Source organism: Musca domestica, unplaced genomic scaffold, assembly GCF_030504385.1.
Source record: "Musca domestica strain aabys unplaced genomic scaffold, Musca_domestica.polishedcontigs.V.1.1 20, whole genome shotgun sequence".
In the NCBI taxonomy this organism is placed as follows: Eukaryota; Metazoa; Arthropoda; class Insecta; order Diptera; family Muscidae; genus Musca; species Musca domestica.
In genome coordinates, this window is record NW_026712250.1 from 724,161 (window position 1) to 743,612 (window position 19,452).

At 38.0% G+C, this 19,452-nt stretch overlaps 1 protein-coding gene and 1 long non-coding RNA gene across 12 annotated transcripts in view; one reads left to right on the forward strand and one right to left on the reverse strand.

Annotated features, from left to right (window-relative positions):
• The window catches only part of LOC101889398 (serine/threonine-protein kinase minibrain), a 43,049-nt gene that overhangs the window by 13,690 nt on the left and 9,907 nt on the right, over positions 1–19,452 (forward strand). For 8 of the 11 annotated variants that reach the window (XM_059122305.1, XM_020040151.2, XM_020040148.2 and 5 more), the window contains 5 exons: positions 11,628–11,767; positions 13,935–14,069; positions 18,635–18,806; positions 18,875–19,042; positions 19,166–19,452. In XM_059122305.1, the coding sequence (XP_058978288.1) occupies positions 11,628–11,767; positions 13,935–14,069; positions 18,635–18,806; positions 18,875–19,042; positions 19,166–19,452 (902 nt within the window). Of the gene's footprint in view, positions 1–6,260; positions 6,429–6,598; positions 6,808–8,383; positions 9,142–11,627; positions 11,768–13,934; positions 14,070–18,634; positions 18,807–18,874; positions 19,043–19,165 lie in introns of those variants that run through there. The other 3 variants (XM_059122304.1, XM_059122303.1, XM_020040147.2) reach the window with 3 other exon arrangements.
• Positions 5,682–6,202, reverse strand: LOC109614534 (uncharacterized). Its single transcript, XR_002195596.2, has 2 exons — positions 6,112–6,202; positions 5,682–6,054 (listed from the first exon to the last, which is right to left on the reverse strand). It is a non-coding gene; the product is annotated as an uncharacterized LOC109614534 (long non-coding RNA).

The following is a 19,452-nucleotide window of genomic DNA, read 5'->3' on the forward strand; positions in this document are numbered from 1 at the left end:
CACCTTTTCTAATCCGAAAATAAACCATTCGTCGTCACCTTTAAATTTCTTTTGAGTTTCAATTATAATTAACTTGACTAATTATAATTTGGCTAAAATGTTACCCGTTTTACTTTGGCCAAAATGAAAGAGGAATGTCCTACCAAATGAACCATGCATGACTAGTCATGGTTGCTTTAAATAGCTCACGTCTGGCTAATTGGTTGGCTATTTTTGGTCAATGCAAAAAAAAGGGGACACATGCCTACAGGAGGAGACTTTGCAAGATCCATACATGTCGTATGTGGTATGAGCTCGTCACCGTCATGGTGGATGGTTTGTTGGTTGGTTGTATGTTGGTTGCTATGAATAATCAAAAGTTGTCGTCCGTTATGCCAGCGTTTTGGTTGTTTGTTGTTGTTGTTGCTGCTAACATTTACAATTGACACAAAAATAGCGGCAACTAATTTGTGTGGTAAACTTTAGCGTGGGATTTTTTATTGGAGGCCGGCATGTGAAGAACTGGTCCCCACCCCGCACTTCGTATGCAAGCGACGCTTAGTAACCAAACATATGGTTTATTTTAAAAATTTTGGAAACTGTCTCCCACAATATTAATGCATTAAAATCTACGTATGTATATGGAGATGTTTGTGAACAGTCAAACATGGTTATTTGGGATTAACAGTGGTTGCAAAACAGAACAGAACAGACAGAGGGAACAAAGATTTCGCCAAAACCTGTCTCACAACAGACTGAGTTCAAAGGCAACGAACTCAACTCGAACACAGATATTCACCCTAAACTTTTGCCTATCTTTAAAACCAATAGTTTGTATTTAATAAAAATCTACTGTACACCCAGATAGATAAATTTTGTATCTTTGCAATTATTATTGTTTTTTTTTTTAATTATGCCACTTAAATATTCTTCGTGTGAGCCAAAAATTAAATGCGTATTTCTTCTTCACTTCTTAGAAATTCTTCTCTTGCACCAAAAACCAACAGATTATTGAACTTTTTCGAGAGCAAAAATCCTATTTTGACAGCTGTGTGATTTCTGTTTCTTAATTTTGGCATCCCAGTTCATTTTCTGATTGGCCTCGAATGCATTCAAAATATTTCTTATTATACAGAACGTGATCGAGAATATTGAACTTTATTTTTCGTTAACGCTAATCGCTTAATAGCGGGCAGCAAAATTGGGTTGAGTAGCAAGGAACCGGTTTTTACGAGGGAAATATCTTTCTAATGAATTCAAAGAATGTATTTGTCATGTTCTGGTGGACAACATTTCTAATACTTCTTTCTTCTTCAGCTTATGAGTGCTCAAAATTGTGACTCTTAACAGGGGAGGAACCTGAAAGCATAGGCTGAGTGGGAGGTACAAGAAAAAGTACTCCTTCTTACTCCTCATCTTCACTCCATATCTAACGTTGGTAGATGTAATGGGCTGATATATACTGGGATGAATGTGTAGAGGGGACATTAGGCTGGCTGGCTGATGGTATCACAACCTCTTGTCTTGAAAATATTAGCGCCCAAAGTAAAACAAAAGCAAGTTACAAAACTGAAACCACACGCATTTATTAAAAAATATTTCATAACTAGATGGGAGAGAGAGAGAGAGAAATTAGGAGAGCAATTAGTATTTAGATACAGTTATACAAGTTTTGTTCCTGGACCTTTAAAATAGTATTATATTGCACTATTTGTAACATTTTTATACCCTCCACCATTTTATGGAAGCTATTAGCTTTGTCATTCCGTTTGTAACTCCTCGAAATATTCATGATAGACCCTACAAAGTGTAAATATTCTGGATCAGCGCAAAATTCTACAACGATTTAGCGATGTTCGTCTGCCTGTGTGTCTTCTACCTGTCTGTCTGTCTGTTGAAATCATGCAATCTTTCGAAGGAATTGAGATAAAAGGTTAACATTTTGCACACATGCGTATATTGCCAGTAGACAGGTTAAGTTCGTAAATGAGTCATGTCGGGTCACGTTTTCGTATAGCTCCCATATAACGGTAACTCCCGACATTCGGTATTTTGATGATTTTACCCGAATTGTTTTTCGAATTTCGTATTCGAAGTTTGTAATGGGTACTACAGCTTATGCCTAAAATTTCAGTACTTCCCGATATTCGGTATTTTGATTATTTAAGCGACTCAATTCAAACGAATTGTTTCAAATTTCGTATTCGAAGTTTGAAATTGGTACTAGTTTGTAATGGGTGCCTAAAGATTTCTTATGTAGGCCCACGCCGTCGTATAGCCCCCATATATAGGTCATCATTTAAACGGTATTTTTGAAGGGTATTAACTACTTGTTCACTTTTGCATCGTTCCCATACACGATAAAAACTCGTAGACAAAATATGACGTTCTTTTGGCTAGACGTCCTGTTTTACTTCTTTGGGCTAGTTTTGATATTTTTGAAAGGTTTTTCGCTTCCGAGTTTTTTTTCTCTGAGTTAAAAAAACTCAGTTGCAAGAATGCCTACCGGCTTTTTCTCTTTCAAACTAATTTTCCAAGAAGATGTTATTTATAGAAACACCAATTGACACAGGTGGAGGTTGCAAAGTTTCGTGGTAATGTCAAAACATATTAGGTACCTTTTCACATTAAGTCAATCTTTTGACATTTGACATCTAAATGTTATTAATGTCAAGTTTAATACAGTATCAGAATACATGTAGGTATGTGACTGCTGCTGCTACTGATACTGTCATATGGGCAAAGGCAATATTGAAAATGTTTCTTTGTTTTTTAATATTTCATGCAGCCCCCATGTATTTTTAGTAATTTCGTCTAAATGCCGCCTGGCTCAATCTTGCCCATCTAACCCCACTGCAAGACCACATAAATGTGGTATTTACAAGAGTTTGTTTGTGGCTACCACATGGTCTGCAAGTGTGTCTGTGTGTTTGTATGTGTGCTGTTCGTCATTTGACGTCAAACCTATCGATTGGCGCGGACACAGATGTATTCACATTTTCCTAGAAAACCCAACAGAAAAACAGAACGTTTTGGCAGTTTTTGTTGTGGTGGCTGCTATTATTATTTTTATTTTTTTATAAACATAACAACCAGACCTTTTAGCTTCGAGAAAAAAATGTACCAAAAGTGAAAAGTAAAGAAGCAAAGAATTAATCTCGCGGTCACACGGCGGAAGAAAGTCATGTGTCACAGAGCTGTTGATAGATGATAGGTGACCCTATGTCATTGATATTTGGTAAATGAAGTGGCTGGGCCTTGAGATATGAGATTCATATTTTAGTGAATTTTCGGCTACTCTTTCGAATCGCAATTCACACGCTCTGCACAAACTATTGTGCAATAGTTTACATTACTTTTTCTTTGCCACTTGTATTCTGCGTTGCCATTCCACTGTTTGCATTTCACATTTCTATATTTGAGAGATGTGCTTTTTTCTGCTGCCGCTGCTTCTTCTTGTTAGCATTTTCTTCATTCGCCTGGCGACAGACACACAATTATAGACATCTCCTTTGTTGTTTTTATTTCCCTTTCGATTTGTGGGAATTTGAAATGGATGAAGAATAGCGGATGGATATAGAGGAGGAGTGGGGAGACAACCTCACATACTTTCAATGACAAGAGCAGCGTCATTGCTGCAACCCTTTGGTCACTTTTATTACATCTAATAATGTTGGAAAGTTTTTCGTTTTTGTTCAATGTTTTCTCTCTCTCCCTCTCCTCATGCTCGGCTACTAGATGTCTCCTCTCCTCCTAGGCTGTTTGTCTGTGACGGTCCAAAAAAAGTTTATCGTCTGTTAAAATATTGACATCGAACATTTATTTGAATGAAATGAAATAAAACTGTCAAAAGTGACCAACAAAGTTGCTTTTCATTCAATTGCTTGTCATCTTTGTCGTCGTCGTTGTCGTTTTGTTCACCTCTCCCCCCACAAAATGTTATGCCGTTGTTCCCATGGCAAAGTTAGTACTTATGTCTCTAGAAAATATAGAGGGGTTTAATGTAGGAATTTTGAGAAATTTTCCGTGTTTCATTATAGCTTACAATGGGGGCAAATAACTTCCCAAGGATTGGTCAGAAGAAATTTAAATCAAATAAAAATCAAAAATTTCGAAATTTTGTTAATTTTTAGCACCTTGCTCATAATACAGCATGAGATATTGCTATTTGCGGACCTCTTGAATAAGTATTAGAAATTTACATGCCATTTGGTTAGTAAATACCTATTTTAAATCAATTTTAGCAGAAACAAGAAATTGTAATTGTTTTGCAATATATTGCCTACAATGATTTATTCGGATGTATATTTAAAGCATTTAGTCAGTAAGTGACTGAAACACAAGCCCACTCACGGACAGGTCGTCCAAAGCCAGGTTAAGAACCAAAGTCCCTTAGTTCTGCTGCGAAGGTGTGAGCTTAGGCAGAGATTTTTTTAAAATCTGGCCTGAAAATTTTGGCAATTATATAAATGAACACTTAATTATGATTAGACTGTGTTAATAAACGTATTAATTATTGGTGCACAAGGGGTTAATTGATGGAAAATGGAAAATGTTGAATTACACAACATTGGGGCGGTGCTCAAATGAAAGGTCTCGAGAAGTACGTTGTAAGTATATATGCCTTATATTCCTAAATGATTTCTCATAATCGAATTTTTCCGGCGGGGCTCAAATTAAGCGTCTCTAGGAGAATTCTTCCAATTTTCTAACTAAGCCGAAATTGTTTGGGAATATAAGGCCCTTTCCTGGACAATATCGCAAAAAGTCTCAAATTTTTTTGAAAATATGGTAGATGAGAGAGAGAGGGAGAAATATTGTGAAAGAAACTTGACATTAAAGTTATGTTAAAGAATATGCAAAATAGCCATATATTGCATTATTTAATTAAATATCATTATTAAGTTTTGCTTTTTATACCCTCCACCATAGTATGTAGGATATATTAAGTTTGTCATTCCGTTTGTAACATCTTAAAATATACATTTAAGACCCCACAAAGTATATATATTCTTGCTCAGCATAAAATTCTATGTCGATTTAGCCATGTCTCTCCGTCTGTGGAAATAACTCTAGCTTCCTAACGAAATGATTTAGATTGATAAAATTTTACTCAAATGTATATTATGTCTGTAGGACTTTTGGTATTGAAAATGGGCTATGTGGGTCAACGTTTTGGTATAGCCCCCATATAACGGTACCTCCGGATATTCGGTATTTTGATGATTTTAGCGACGCTATTCACCGAAATTGTTTCAAATTTGGTATTTAATGTTCGTAATGAATGCTACAGCCTATGACAGGAGATTGTCTGTGCAGGTCCACGTCTTCATATAGCCCCCATATAACGGTTCCTACCGATATTCCGTATTTTGATGATTTTAGCGACATTATTCACCGAAATTGTTTTAAATTTGGTATTCGAAGTTCGAAATGGATATTACAGCCTAAGACAGAAAATTGTCTGTGCATGTCCACGTCTTAGTATAGCCCTCATATAACGGTGCCTTCCGATATTCGGGAGGGTATTCCAAATGTTGGAGGGTATTCAAAGTTCGGCCCGTCCGAACTTACAGCTTTTTTACTTGTTTTAATGAAAAAATCTTTCACAGAACATCAACATACGGCGCGGTTTTGGAAAGGATTTACTTAAATAAACCTTTGTAGCCAAAAGGGAAAAAATGCCAAATCGACCTGGTCACTTAGTAACAATGCATATATTTAAATATATATTTAAGATCCGCGTCTCATCCAAAAAAGAATGTTTCTAGATGTATTTTGTTGGACAAAATGATTCATTCTTCCTAAATATCTTTTATCATTAATACCACTGTGGCTATTTGTGAGTTTTTTTCTTTTGGCATTTTCTAAATATTACGTATTGTTAATGTCCCTCCATCTCCCTCCACCACTTTGTGTTATTCATCAAGTGTTTTGAAAACAGAAATACACTTTGTGAATTTGGTTTTTTTCGTAATGTTTTGGTTTCTTTCCGATTGTCGCCGACTGACTGATCTCTGGCGTTTTTCTTCGTTCTTTGGGTATTTCGATTTGCTTTTTGGTTTGTTGGGTATTCTGAAAATAAAAATACAATCAAATTCAATTGAGAATTTCGAAATAAAAACGAAATACCGTGCACAAACACACACACATAAACACTCTCACACACCAACAATTCTGTGAGACCGAGAAATGCCGAAATCGTCAATTCAAAGTAGAAAATAGCGAAATGTTTTTCTAAAAAGATTTCGCATTGGGTTGCAGTTTTCGTTGAAATTCGGTAACGGATGGTTTTGGGAGAAGCAACAATAACAAGTGGAACTTGGCTAAAATAAATTAGTTTGTGAAGAAAATATTGAAATTTTACAAAGAATTTATGACAAGAAAATCGTCGAAAGCAAATTCCAATAAAAACTAAAATTCGAACAAGTGTGTGCGTGCGTGCGTGTGTGAGTGTGAATATTATAATATGCAATAGCCAGGCAACCACCTACACCACTAGTTCGCGTATGGTCTCCACCAAGTACCCAAAACGCTTACTTAATCAAATTTTATAAACAAAAAACCAAAAAAAAAAAAAAAAAAAATTCAATTCACTGCCAAACCGGAAAGAGATTTACCACAACGAACGCGTTTCCAAAGAGCACAGCCAACGACAAGGGCCGTCCGTCCCGACCTGATTAACACAAATTATCCATGTACCCACTGGTGTTTGTTCTTCTGTTACTCGGTGTTTTTTTTTTCAACAAACCACAATTGTTTATAATTAAAAGTCTATAAAAAGCAACAACAGCAGCAACATCAACAAAAATCCATCAAAAGTATTTTGTAAAAAAAAGAAAGAAAAAAAATCCGAAATTATTTATGCTGTATTCGACAAAAATAGCTAAACCAAAACCATATATATTTTTACATATATAATTTTTTTTTTCGTTTGCTTGGCAAAATCCAACAACAGCAAAAAAAAAACTAAACATTTAACAAAATTGTGTTGGTGGTATTGGGGATGCAAGAATTTGTGTGAAAAAAAGCAAATAAAGAGAACCTAATAACGCTAATATAAAATAGTACACGGTGCTACAGATGGAAGCAATTGCAAGTTTATAATCTCCGAATAAAGGGCTACTTCCAAGTATCAGTAGTGGAGTTAAAATATTCCTAGAACAATTGTTTGGTGGAAGAGTTTTTACATCTCCTCGATTGGAGCATTTAATTTTCATACGCTACCCTCAAATACACTCCCTGAGGCCATTAGGCCCTACCTCGAATCAGCGCCATTTTTAATTCTTATACGGTGCACTTTAAATGCGGAGTTTAGTGTTTCCAACCATTTTGTAGATAACAGGATGAAACCGTTTACTTACTTTCTCTCTTGATTAACCCTTTCTGAACCGGGTTTGGTTTCTGCCTTTCCTACATAAACTTGAATTTGAGTGAATCGGATTTTTTTACAATCCAGAGTAGATTATTTTTTACCTCTAAGAGTCTTAATGTTCAATTAAAGAGGATGGTTAAAAAATGTGGCGTTCCCTGGACCAGGACCATAAACACTTACGAATCTTCGATAAAAATATCAAAGATTACTAAAAACGAATTTGCCATAATCTTTGGGCATATCTAGTTATCTAAGTTTGTCTCCCCAAGCATTCGGTCTACCTTTTGGTTGGTGGCTTTGAATGTAGTATTTGATGTCATTTTTAACCCTCTGCGCACCACATTTTGTCCTTGGCAATAACATTTTTACTGGCACATAATTAATGTTATATTCTAAATTATATTTAAAAAAATAATTCCGAACACAGTACGATTCAAATAACTTAAATTATTTTCTATAAAATTGTGCCTTTTTTTTACTTCGACATAAATTGTAAGGCACCGATTTAATAAGAAGGAGAATTCGGAAATTAGTCAAGTTTTAGCTGCAACAAGTAAAAAAAGCAGCTAAGTTTGGCCGGGCTGGACATTTAATACCCTCCGCCACTTGGAAGAAAATTTCAAAATGTTACGAAAATTTCGTCGAAATATACCCTTCAAATGAAAATCGTTATACAGAGGGCTATACGAAGACTAGGACTTGCACACGCAATTTTTTGTCAGAGACTGTAGTACCCATTAGGACCTACCAAGACGTTTCTGTCATGGGTTAAAGCATCCATTACGAACTTCAAAAAAGGAATTTGCAAAATTATATTTATACCCCAGTGATTACCTCCTGTTTTTTGATAGGAAATAATGTATCTCGAATCAGTAGCTTCAAACATTGTCCATGACTTCTTTGTAATATTTTATGGGTCTATTATATATACAATTATATTGAAATTCGTTTCACAAAGGGTTAATACATGAAGAACATCGTTGTAAAGATATTCCTTTTCATAACAAACATTGAATCCAAAATCTGTAGCACCGTGTAAAATATTTAACAGAAATTCGGACAGTGAAGGAAGAATTTTGAAATCATCATGTCTGCCGCTGCTTTATGCTATTGGCAGGCATCAACCGCTGGCGTTGTTACGCCAAATGCCGCTACCACAATCACATCGACATCAGCTGTACCCGATAGCACTACTAGTCCCACCTCGACAATGTTACCACCACCGAAGGCGGTGGCTAACGGAAGCGGTAGCGTCGTCAGCAATTCTATATTTCAACGTATCAATAGCAGCCGTAGTCTGAACAAGCAACAACAACCACACTATTTCGCTAACAACCAACCGAACAGCGTTGGCAATGGCTATGGCGTTGATGACGATGACAGCAACCTGCCAGATGGAGATTGGGAAATGCATCAGCGGCAGCGTCATCATCCAACAAAAAGTAATTCTGATTTCATTATAAATGGCAGTGCTGGGGGTGGTGTAGGCTCAGGCCATGAGGCATCCTATCACAGAAATCACTATGGGCGACAAGAGCTTCCACCACCTTGTTACGATGACGAACTTCATTATTATCACCCTGAAAATGCCACACATCTTGGCCACAACGACTATCAACAGGATCATCAGTACAACGCTGGCAATAGCAATGCTTACAATGAACCTGCCCATGTCGATGGTTATGGCGATGATGATGCTCTTGTTTACACCGATCAAGGCAAAAATATCGATGAGCGATTGCTGGTCGATCATGAGATAGCCCGCAGTCATCAGCTGCTACGAAATTGTAGGTGGTTTGTATTTTGAAATGTTTGTTTGCATGGTCATACATTGGCTCACACGATGCTCCCCCGCGGTGCAGTGAGGGGCAAAAGAAGGGCAGCATGAAATAGTTTTGTGATAGGACGATACTTGTGAAAATGTATACAGGTCGGTGATTAGTCCACCTCAACTGGAAAGTGGTTCTTAGAATATCATCCTTTATAAGTATATTTAAGTACCAAGACCAAGCAATAAGTAGTTGGAAGCAAAAACCGGTAAGGAAAGATCAAAAGTCGGCGGGGCTGGATATATGATGCCCTACACCACTATGCGTATTTAGTAGAGCTCACGTTATAAAAAAGTTTGTATTGGGAATTTATTTGAAGTGGATCAGCTATGAACAATATAACATTGCAGTACGGTGCATGATATGACTTCGATAAGATTGAAACGATAGATATACCGATATACATATTGGTCTGAACCGATTTTCACTAACATTTTAAGCACTTGCTTTTAGGCTGAATTCCGTCAGAAGTGCCAAAATTCAGTTCATTTGGACTGATATTAGCCATTTGATGCATAATAAACCTGAAATGGGATAAAGACATATAAATGGGAGCTATATCCCAATCTGATCCGATCTCGATAAAATTTGGCGAGATATTTTTGAGCTCCATAAGTTATCTGATATCAAATATCATTGTTGTGGAGTGTATATTGCGCATGTGAGGGACTTAAATCCCCAGATCGGATGAAACATATATATGCGAGCTATAGCTATATCTGAACGGATTTTTAAATTTGTTGTAACTGCTTCTAGACTGAATTCGGGCGGATGTGCCAAAATTGAGGTCATTTGGACTGATATTGACCATTTGGTGCACATTTAACCCGATATCGGCTGAAGATATATATGGGAGCTATATCTAAATTTGAACTAATTCTCACTAATTTCAATGGGGTTCGTCCTTGTCCCAAACAAGTATTGTTTGAAACATTTCATCTCAATCGGATAATAAATGCGACCTGCATTTTGTTCACAAAAAATACATGGACAGACTGACGGACTGGCATGCATAAATCGTCTCAGAAAGTGATTCTATGAAGATCCTCAAAAGCAACTATTGGCCTATCTCGCTTCCTTCTCCCTGTTACAAACAAATGCACAAATACATAATACCCTTACCCACTATGTGGTATAGGGTATAAAAAGTTGTCTTTTCGGTAGATTTATATTATTCTTCAATAAGCTGAAAATCGATTTTCATCCACCCAAACCGACTGATTTTAGGTTCATTAGAGAAAATTGCAAACATTGGCCCATGTTTCTTTAACAACATTTTCGTCAAAATTGGTCATAAAATAGAATAAATTTAAATATTTTGAAAGTTTTGATTTTCTTTTCCAACGAACTTGGCTATTATTTAGTTTTTGAGTCTCGGTGGACGTATCAAAATCTCTACCCATATACCCATCATCGTGCCCACTTTACTTGTCATGTGCGGTGATGGCTTCGTTTACATTTCCTATTGCCAATTGATGACACCCTTTTCTTCAAGAATTCGCCATTGTATAATAATTTTTATTCTATTCCCCCTTAAATATTGTGCAATGATTTCTTAGCTCTCCCGTCCTCCTCTTTCGATCAACAACAATGCGATAGATACGTGTAAATGTACAACAATCTAGCCAAGATAAATGCACAAGAAACCTGTCATTTATTTGTCTATCCTATCCTATCGTCCCATTACAGAAGAAATCGAGACTTTTTGGCATCCACAGAATTTGGGTGAAATTGTTGGTAATTTACATTATTTTGGCTTGGGTTCTGGCTGTTTTTTTTTTTTTTTTCATCCTCTTCGTCGTCGGCTGCTATGTGGCGGCGTTGGACATATTCAGTGCCTTTTAATGTTCCGGTTGTTGTTTCCTTTTCAGCTTGTTGTCATTACATCTTGAGATCTATGCTGGGGCAATTCGACGATGTTGACGATGATGGCAGCAGCAGTCGAATGAAAAAGAAACCCGTTTTGCAAAGAGTGCCACTTTTCGTTCGAGTTGTTGCTGGCCTTTTTGGTGGGAGAGGTACTTAACATTTTGGCCAAGGTGTCAAATTCCAAATATGATGCAAAAATAAATGATAAAATCAATATAATTGTTTAGTGTAGGAGTTAGCATTACAAAAATGGGATTTTTGATTTTTTCGAAGAAGTGAAGAATGATTTTGAACATATTCTTGATTGGGAACAACTAATCATAATGAATGAAAGAGATTTAAAATGTCTCCTTAGGATTTTTTTAAATATATAATTGAAAAGGTATCGTTTTAATTTTCTCGAATAAAATAGTATTTGACCTCAGCAGCCTTCCACAAAAAGACCCCTCACCCTATTGTAAATTCATAATCTAATCTATTTTTTCACAAAGAAATTAACCTTTATAATTAAGTATAAATTTATAGCATAATTTTTAATATTAATGTTGAATTTTTTTTCTTTATTTTTGTTTCAGTATCTGCAGCTTATGTTTCCAGCGCGGCAGCTGCTGTCGAGGCTGGCAGTGGAGGAGGTCGCCAGCGACATGCTCCACTCTACGGTCGTTTTGTTGGTGAAGAAGAGCTTCCTGCAACACATCGCGAGGTTATGCATCATGTAAGTATCATTAAACACTTGGATATGTCTGATACTCCATGAATACATATTGTGTTTCGCAAACTATGTACTCTGGATCTCGGGGACCTCTTCCTTCAGGGTCAAAGACCTAGTTATACTGACACCCCAAAACAATAACAGTTTCAGTATTATGTGCATACTTTCTAAAATAAAAAAAGTCATAGAGCAGGGCCTAAATAAATCAGTTCCAGGAGAAAGAAAGTTTTTATGCGATCAGGAGCCATGTTTTGTCGAGATCAAGCCCCATTGATGACCATGCAATAGAGAGAAACAGTTCAGTATGACGAAAAATGGCAGGAACGAACAGCTGACGCTAATGACAATATAGGACAAACTGGAACCGCAAATGGTCGCGACGGTCTGATGAACAACTTGACCTTATTACGATGCTAACCAAAAGATAAAAGATTGACAGAATATACAGTTTTAACTCCAGTAAAATGCTAGCCAATGAGACAGAAGCTATCAGAGGTCAGATTTGTTGTTTTCACTCGCGAACGGGATTGCTCAAAAGTACGCGAGAGATCGTGATTTACTCCTGTTCGAAACATTATAGAGGGAACCAAAAGCAGAATATACAACAACAGTGTATTATGCTTTGTTTGAAGGTTTCATTTGCTTGTGTGGGCTGAGAAAATACACATACCTACAAATAGAACGGTATGACAAAAACTAGAGTAGAATCTGTTGGTTTCCGAGTGAATTTTACTTCCCATCAAAAATGAGGAAAGCATACTCGCTCCTATTCGAGTGACATAGAAAATAGAGTGTGATCGATTTTTTCTACTCCCAAGAGTGTTTCAGCTCGTGTAGAGAGTGAAACTCGGGCGTAGATCTAAAAGCTATAAAGTAGAGATTAGTAGGAACATACACCATATGCCTCAACAAGAACTCTTGGTGGAATAGGGTAAAGATATATATCTCGTAAAACTATGAGAAGGTTAAAGAGCCGAAAATTCACGCCTACATAAAGGAAAAGTAATTAAGTCGAAGTTGCAGAGCGATGTGGGAAAATGCATCACTAATGGGGACAACATGGCTTAATTTAAATTAACTAGAAAAGCGTCTCCGGAGAAATGCTCTCTGTTAAGAGAACAGGTGCGTCGGAGAAGGCACACATCTCTTGCAATTAGGCAATCGACTCTCAGTCAGTCCTTCTACAGGGTTGCCCATATTCAACGGACCCATCTGGCAACGCCATAACTTTTGACAGAGATGTCACATCGCTTAATGACATACCGCGTTTGAAGCGTCAATCCAAGCAGATTTTGTGAAAACTCAATGTGCTTTTAAAACATTAAAAAATGTGAGAAGTGCGCATTCTAAAAACATCATTGAGCGTTTATACGAAACATTTTCGACTGGTAAGGTAAGGCGATCGGCCGAGAATATCGCTAATGTACGAGCCAGTGTTGAGAGGTCCCCAAGAACATCCCAAAAGCGCCGTTCTCAGCAGTTGGGCATGGCTCGGACCACTTTACAACGGATTATTCGCATTGATTTGCATTTGTTCCCGTACAAAATTCAATTGACGCAAAGAATGTTGCCTGCGGACAAGCCTCGTCGATTGGAATGGGCCCAAAGGTCCGTCGAATATGGGCAACCCATATATACGCCCTTCGCAGGCTTCTTTTGACAAGATGGGCGGTTTAATACAAATATTAACATTAACGGCATCCATAAACACCATGGATGGACCTTACCGTTTCCTAGTCCAGGGAAAAGGTACAATTTCCTTGCACAACATTTAATGATCTTGGCGAACTATGAGAAGTGACTGAAAGTTTGGGTTCCGTATCGAGAAGTCGCAATGCTAAAGTTTTAGAATCCTGGTTTACATCCGGGAGGTTAGGCCATATTAAGTTCAACAAACTGCAATGAGAATGGAGGCCTCGATATTATTAAGAATGGTCGTAGACACTTTCCGGTTAGGGGAAAGCAAAATTTCGTGTTTAGATGGACTCGACTCCGTTGACATCCTACTCTGACATTTTCAAATATTATTCCTATATTTTTGATTTTATCTATCATCATCGTCCTCATGACGAGACCTTCATATATTTTATTTTATATATCTATAACATAAACTAAACATATTTTCTCTTTCTTCTCTTTTTTTTTTGTTTACCACCCAACCAACCAACAGCGATCTAGTCCAACGTCTTCGTCAGAGGTGCGCGCCATGCAAGCACGAATTCCAACACATTTTCGTGATCCCGCAACGGCGCCGTTACGAAAATTAAGTGTGGATTTAATAAAGACCTACAAACATATAAATGAGGTAAGTACCAGCAACCACGACAAAGAAACAACAAAACTGACGCCGCTTGGGCGCAAGACCGTATCCAAGAATAGACCGGCTAACGGGCAGACAGACCACCAAGACCCGAACAGACGCGGATGGACGGATGGCAGCAGCAGATAGATGGCCAGTAAGAACATTGGCCAGAATTGCTGTGTGACACAATAACAATAGCAACAACAAGAACAATTTCAAGAAATTATTGCCTCCAATCATTGTTGTGTGACTGTCATCCATCCGTCTGTCCATCCGTCCGTCCGTCCATCGAATCGCACCGAACACCGAGACAAACAACAAAAGTCTTCCGCTTAAAATTTGCTGACATTGTTGTTTGAAAATCATTCGCACTGCTGGCTGGCATTCGTTTGAACTGTGACGGCGGCTAATCAGAATTTCAAATGGGGAAAAAATTCTGCAGTTTTTTTTGTTTTCATTATTTTCTATAGATTTTTTTTGCCTCTTCATGGTCTTTGTTTGCCATACCTCGCTTGGTATGTTGCCCCATTTGTGGGTCAAGGTTATTTCTAAACTGACTGACTGATGGATTGACGGATGGATGGATAGATGGACGGATATTGATGTGGGTCTGTCGTCTATGCTTGTGTCATTTGTATTTTTATTGTATTCGTGAAACGTAACTACACACTATGTCCAAACATACATATCTATGCGACTGTTGGTGGCCATAAAAAATGGGAAAGTACATATTCAGGCTTTCACACTGGGCTGGGTGGGGTTTTTCGAAAAGTTCTCCAAACATCAATTCCATGGTCTAAAAAAAATATCTACGAAAATGTTTGGCAAAATTTAAAAATTTACAGTAAATGTGAGTGTTCAACATATTCTTAATCCAATTGTTGCGATTTTTTAAACCCTCTGGATAGGTTTTAATTCCAAGAAAAATGAATACTCCTCGAATTCCATTGAAGGACTCAAAGGCCAAGCACACTCTTCAATATTTTGATAATGGCAGTGTTGGAGTCGTTGAAAGGAGCGATGACATTCTAAGGTATCTGATGGTATCATCCGACAAATGACATTTTTCGTTTAATTTTGGTAATTCCGGTCAAAGTCTTATCGCCGCCGCTTAGTTTTAGTTATTTTAAAATTCTGGCGATATTTTGTAAAAACCGGCCACTTTGAAAATAACGAAATAATTGCTACTATTTTGACTTGACATCTTTTTTCCCAACATCTATTGCTGGAGTCACAGGCGCTAAGCATTGTTCTGCTAGCTAGCACACAGTTAACCAGCCCTCTATCCATCCACCCATCCCCCCAATCATATGGCAAATTGGTACGGAACAACCATCCCAGCCGTCATCTAACTTTATTCAGTCTCGACTTCTCTTCTGTAAACACAGCCAACATGATGTATCATGTCCCGAAAAACGGCACAACCTCGCAAAGTTGGGAGTAAAAGTACAACTAGAATATTTCTATTAATTTGCTCTTGCCATGCTCAAGTCTACGCCACAATGTTCGGCTGGTCATTCGGCGTTAACAACAAGAGGATGTGTGGGCCATCGACAACAACAGCCTTCTCCAAAAACAATAAAAGGTTATTTTACTGCGAACGTCGAATCACCCTTTTTGCCAATCGATGCAGAGGCAGACAACGAACCAGACGGACAGACAGAGACGACACATTATTTTTGCCGGCTATTGATGATATTAAAGTTCCGCACGATGTTCGAAATGCAATGCCGCCATGCCATCCTGGCTATGGCTAGCTGGCTGGCATTGAGGCAACTTTTCGGAATATTTATCCGCATTAAAACCAAAACCCTATTGATGACAAACACCCAGAGAGAAGCCTGAAAAACTTTTGCTCGATGTGTTGTGGCTGACTCTAGCTGGCTGGTTGGCCAGCTGCTATAAAGGTAGAGAAAAGTTTAACGTTTACAGAGCAGCCAACGGCACAGAGAGAGAGAGATACACGGCAAACATAGATTCCACACGGGTCGCTGGTCGCTCTGTGTATCTGTTAGCAGCTCGCTCTTCTGCACTGGAACACACTGTTTGTGTGCGTATGGCATGTAAAGTTTCTGTGCGGTGGAGATGTGGACGGCAACGGGCTCGTCAACGTTGCGCCGGCAGCGTTTGGCATACACCCATTTTTAAGCGTTTGCTGAGCAACTTCTTTGCAGACTTTTAGGCGCAACTCATTTTGGGGCCAAGCAACTCTTATACTGTCGCTGTATACATACCTAGAGGAACATGCATGGTCGGTCAACATTGTCTCGGCAATGGCATTTGTATATATTTTTTGTTTCTTTATTCTTGGAGGAAACATTAATGAAAAAGCGTTTTCCGGACAGCTAATTAATCTCTTAACTTTATTTCATGGTTGTTAACAAAGAAATAATCATTTTTCAAGGCAGCCATTGCATTACACTGCTGTTGCTGTTGTTGTGTTTATTGGCGCTATTTCTTTCAGCTGTACACTCTCCCTCTCTATACCGAATGTTTGCGTCAGTAATAATTTTCTCTGCAACTCTGTCTGGGGCCTTGTTATGCCCGGTCTCTGCTGCGCTGCAGCCGACACCTTCTGTCGCTGCCGCTGCCAATGTCTGTTGCTGCTACTTTGGTCTGTGGCGGGGCATTGTTGTTGCTGCAGCTGCTGTTGTTGCTTTTCCTGTAGTTGTTTTTGTGCTTATACATCTTCTTTCTGTACAGCAGAATTCTAAATGTTCCACGGGTTAGCAACAACTTTTTTGCAATTTTTGATTTTTCATTGCATACTTCTATGGGTTGAGATGATGGATGGAAGGAAGGAAGGAAGGGAAGGAGGGATGTAGGTAGAGCGTGTGTGGAGAAGGGACGATGCAAGCTGAAAAGAGGAGTAGTTGGGAGGGTGGCCACATTCGTTTTTTTTTTTTTTTTTCATTTCGAAAACAGGGAATGAGGGAGCCGGCTATGAAACTTAACACAACAAGCACACGGCGGACGATTCGTTTACTGGCTAAAGGACTGAATGGATGGATGTCTGGCTGGCTGGCTGGCAGTTCGGTATGACTGTCTGTATCGAAAGTGAGGGGGATATGAGAGAGGTATGGGTGGAATTGTATATCTGTTCGACGAGCCAGCAATGTTTATGTCCGCTTTTTATTCTGACCATTTCGTAGCTATGTGTTGGCTGGCCGTACAGCTAAGAAGGGAGTCGGTTAGACAGACCGCCATGCAACATTTTGTCATGTTTGCATTATATTTGCCTTGTTCGGGGTTTGTATTGTTGTCGGACGCCGTTATTTCTTCACTTCTCCATGTGTTTCCTTGTTTTGTATACAGTTGTTGGATTTGTTCTCTTTTTTCTGATTCTCGGTTCTTGTAGCCGTTTGGTTTGTTATTCCCTTGCCAGGCAGGCAGGCAGCCAGCCAGCCAACCCATCATCGACTCATGGCCAACAGACACATGCGCTTTTGGTAATGTTTACATTTCGTAGACTACCACCACCGTGTCACCGCCACCTTTTTTTAAGTGAGCGCCACATTAACCACCATCTCTGCCCCCTCCAAACGTCCTTATTCTGAATACGTTGGTAGATGTCCACATTTTATAGAGATTCTCCACGCTGTATGTTTCTGCTGTGGTCGGCTTCTATGCTTGCATATAACAACGGATATGGGAGAGCAATATTGTATATGGATCTTTAAGTTTTTGACAAATATCGATTTGGACAAAACTCTTGATTTCTTTGTTGCTAATAATTAAAAAATGATTGGACCGAACCTTCAAATAGCCTCCGCAATGAGAAAAAGAAAATCTTTTAAAATAATAGTGTAAAATTCGATATTTATTTGTTGTTAATCAATATCCGAAAAAAGAAACGAAGCCATATTAGAGCGAACTGCATTTAAAACTTCAAATCCGAGTAAAATCGGTAGGAGAAGGTCAGGAGGTACTTTTATATGGTGGCTATACCACAACACTGATTCATTTTGGGTTTTTTTGGTAAAGGGTTGAATACCAATTACAACCTACAAGAACCAAACTTCAGAAAAGTCGCCTAAACATGTGGTGAGAGATTCAAAATGGTTCAATTACGAACCTGTGTTAAAGATTATAGACCTCTATACCAATTCCTTTGAATCTAACGGACAGTCTGATCAAGAAAGTATATACTTTTTAGGTCCCAACCAAGGCCTATTTAATAAGGTCACACATGAGGCGAATTCAGGCCTTTAGCCTACTCTTGCTGTCAAAAGTTTGTCTGCTTATAAATTGGTCAGTGATCTTTTTCTGTTTCTCTAAGAATAAGGCCTTTAGTGTTGGCCGTTTCATTCAATTTTAAATATTTATAATTTCTTTCAATAATAAAATAAACAAATTTCCTTTCATGACCAATTCCATGTAAAGTCTGTCAAAATTGTTTATTAAATGTTTATTTTCCTCCTAATATTAATTTTTGCGTTATGGTCTTTGTAAAAGCTCTTGTAATCTTGTAAAAAAAATAAAAATGTCCCTACGTGTTTATGAGTATTCTCGATTAGATGGCTCATTGGATTGTTATCATCTTTCATGAATCACCTTCCTTTTTGCAGGTTTACTACGCTAAAAAGAAACGACGTGCCCAACAGACACAAGGTGAAGACGATTCCTCAAACAAAAAGGAACGCAAGTTATATAACGACGGTTATGACGACGATAATCACGATTATATAATAAAGCATGGTGAAAAATTCTTGGATCGCTATGAAATCGATTCATTGATTGGTGAGTTTTTGGATTGCAAATTGATTGGGGAAAAATAATGGAACATTTCAACTCTTTTTGTATTCTAGGCAAGGGTAGTTTTGGACAAGTGGTCAAGGCGTACGATCACGAAGAGCAAGGTTATGTAGCAATAAAAATAATTAAAAACAAAAAACCGTTCCTAAATCAGGCACAAATTGAGGTTAAACTATTGGAAATGATGAACCGGGCAGATGCAGAAAACAAATATTATATCGGTAAGTTTGGTGGTTGGAAAACGTAATGCTATTGAGTGTCGAATTGTCGTCAACCATTCTACCACTTTTCATGGAAAATTCATTTGATTAACATTTGTTTCTTTCTTCCGCCTCTCTTTGCAGTTAAACTCAAAAGGCATTTTATGTGGCGCAATCATTTATGTTTAGTATTTGAATTATTATCCTATAATTTGTACGATTTATTACGTAATACAAATTTTCGTGGCGTATCGTTGAATCTAACGCGAAAATTTGCTCAACAGCTATGCACTGCTTTGCTCTTCTTGAGTACTCCCGAACTGAATATAATCCACTGTGATCTAAAACCCGAGAATATATTACTTTGTAATCCCAAGCGATCAGCCATTAAAATCGTTGACTTTGGTAGCTCATGTCAGCTGGGGCAGAGG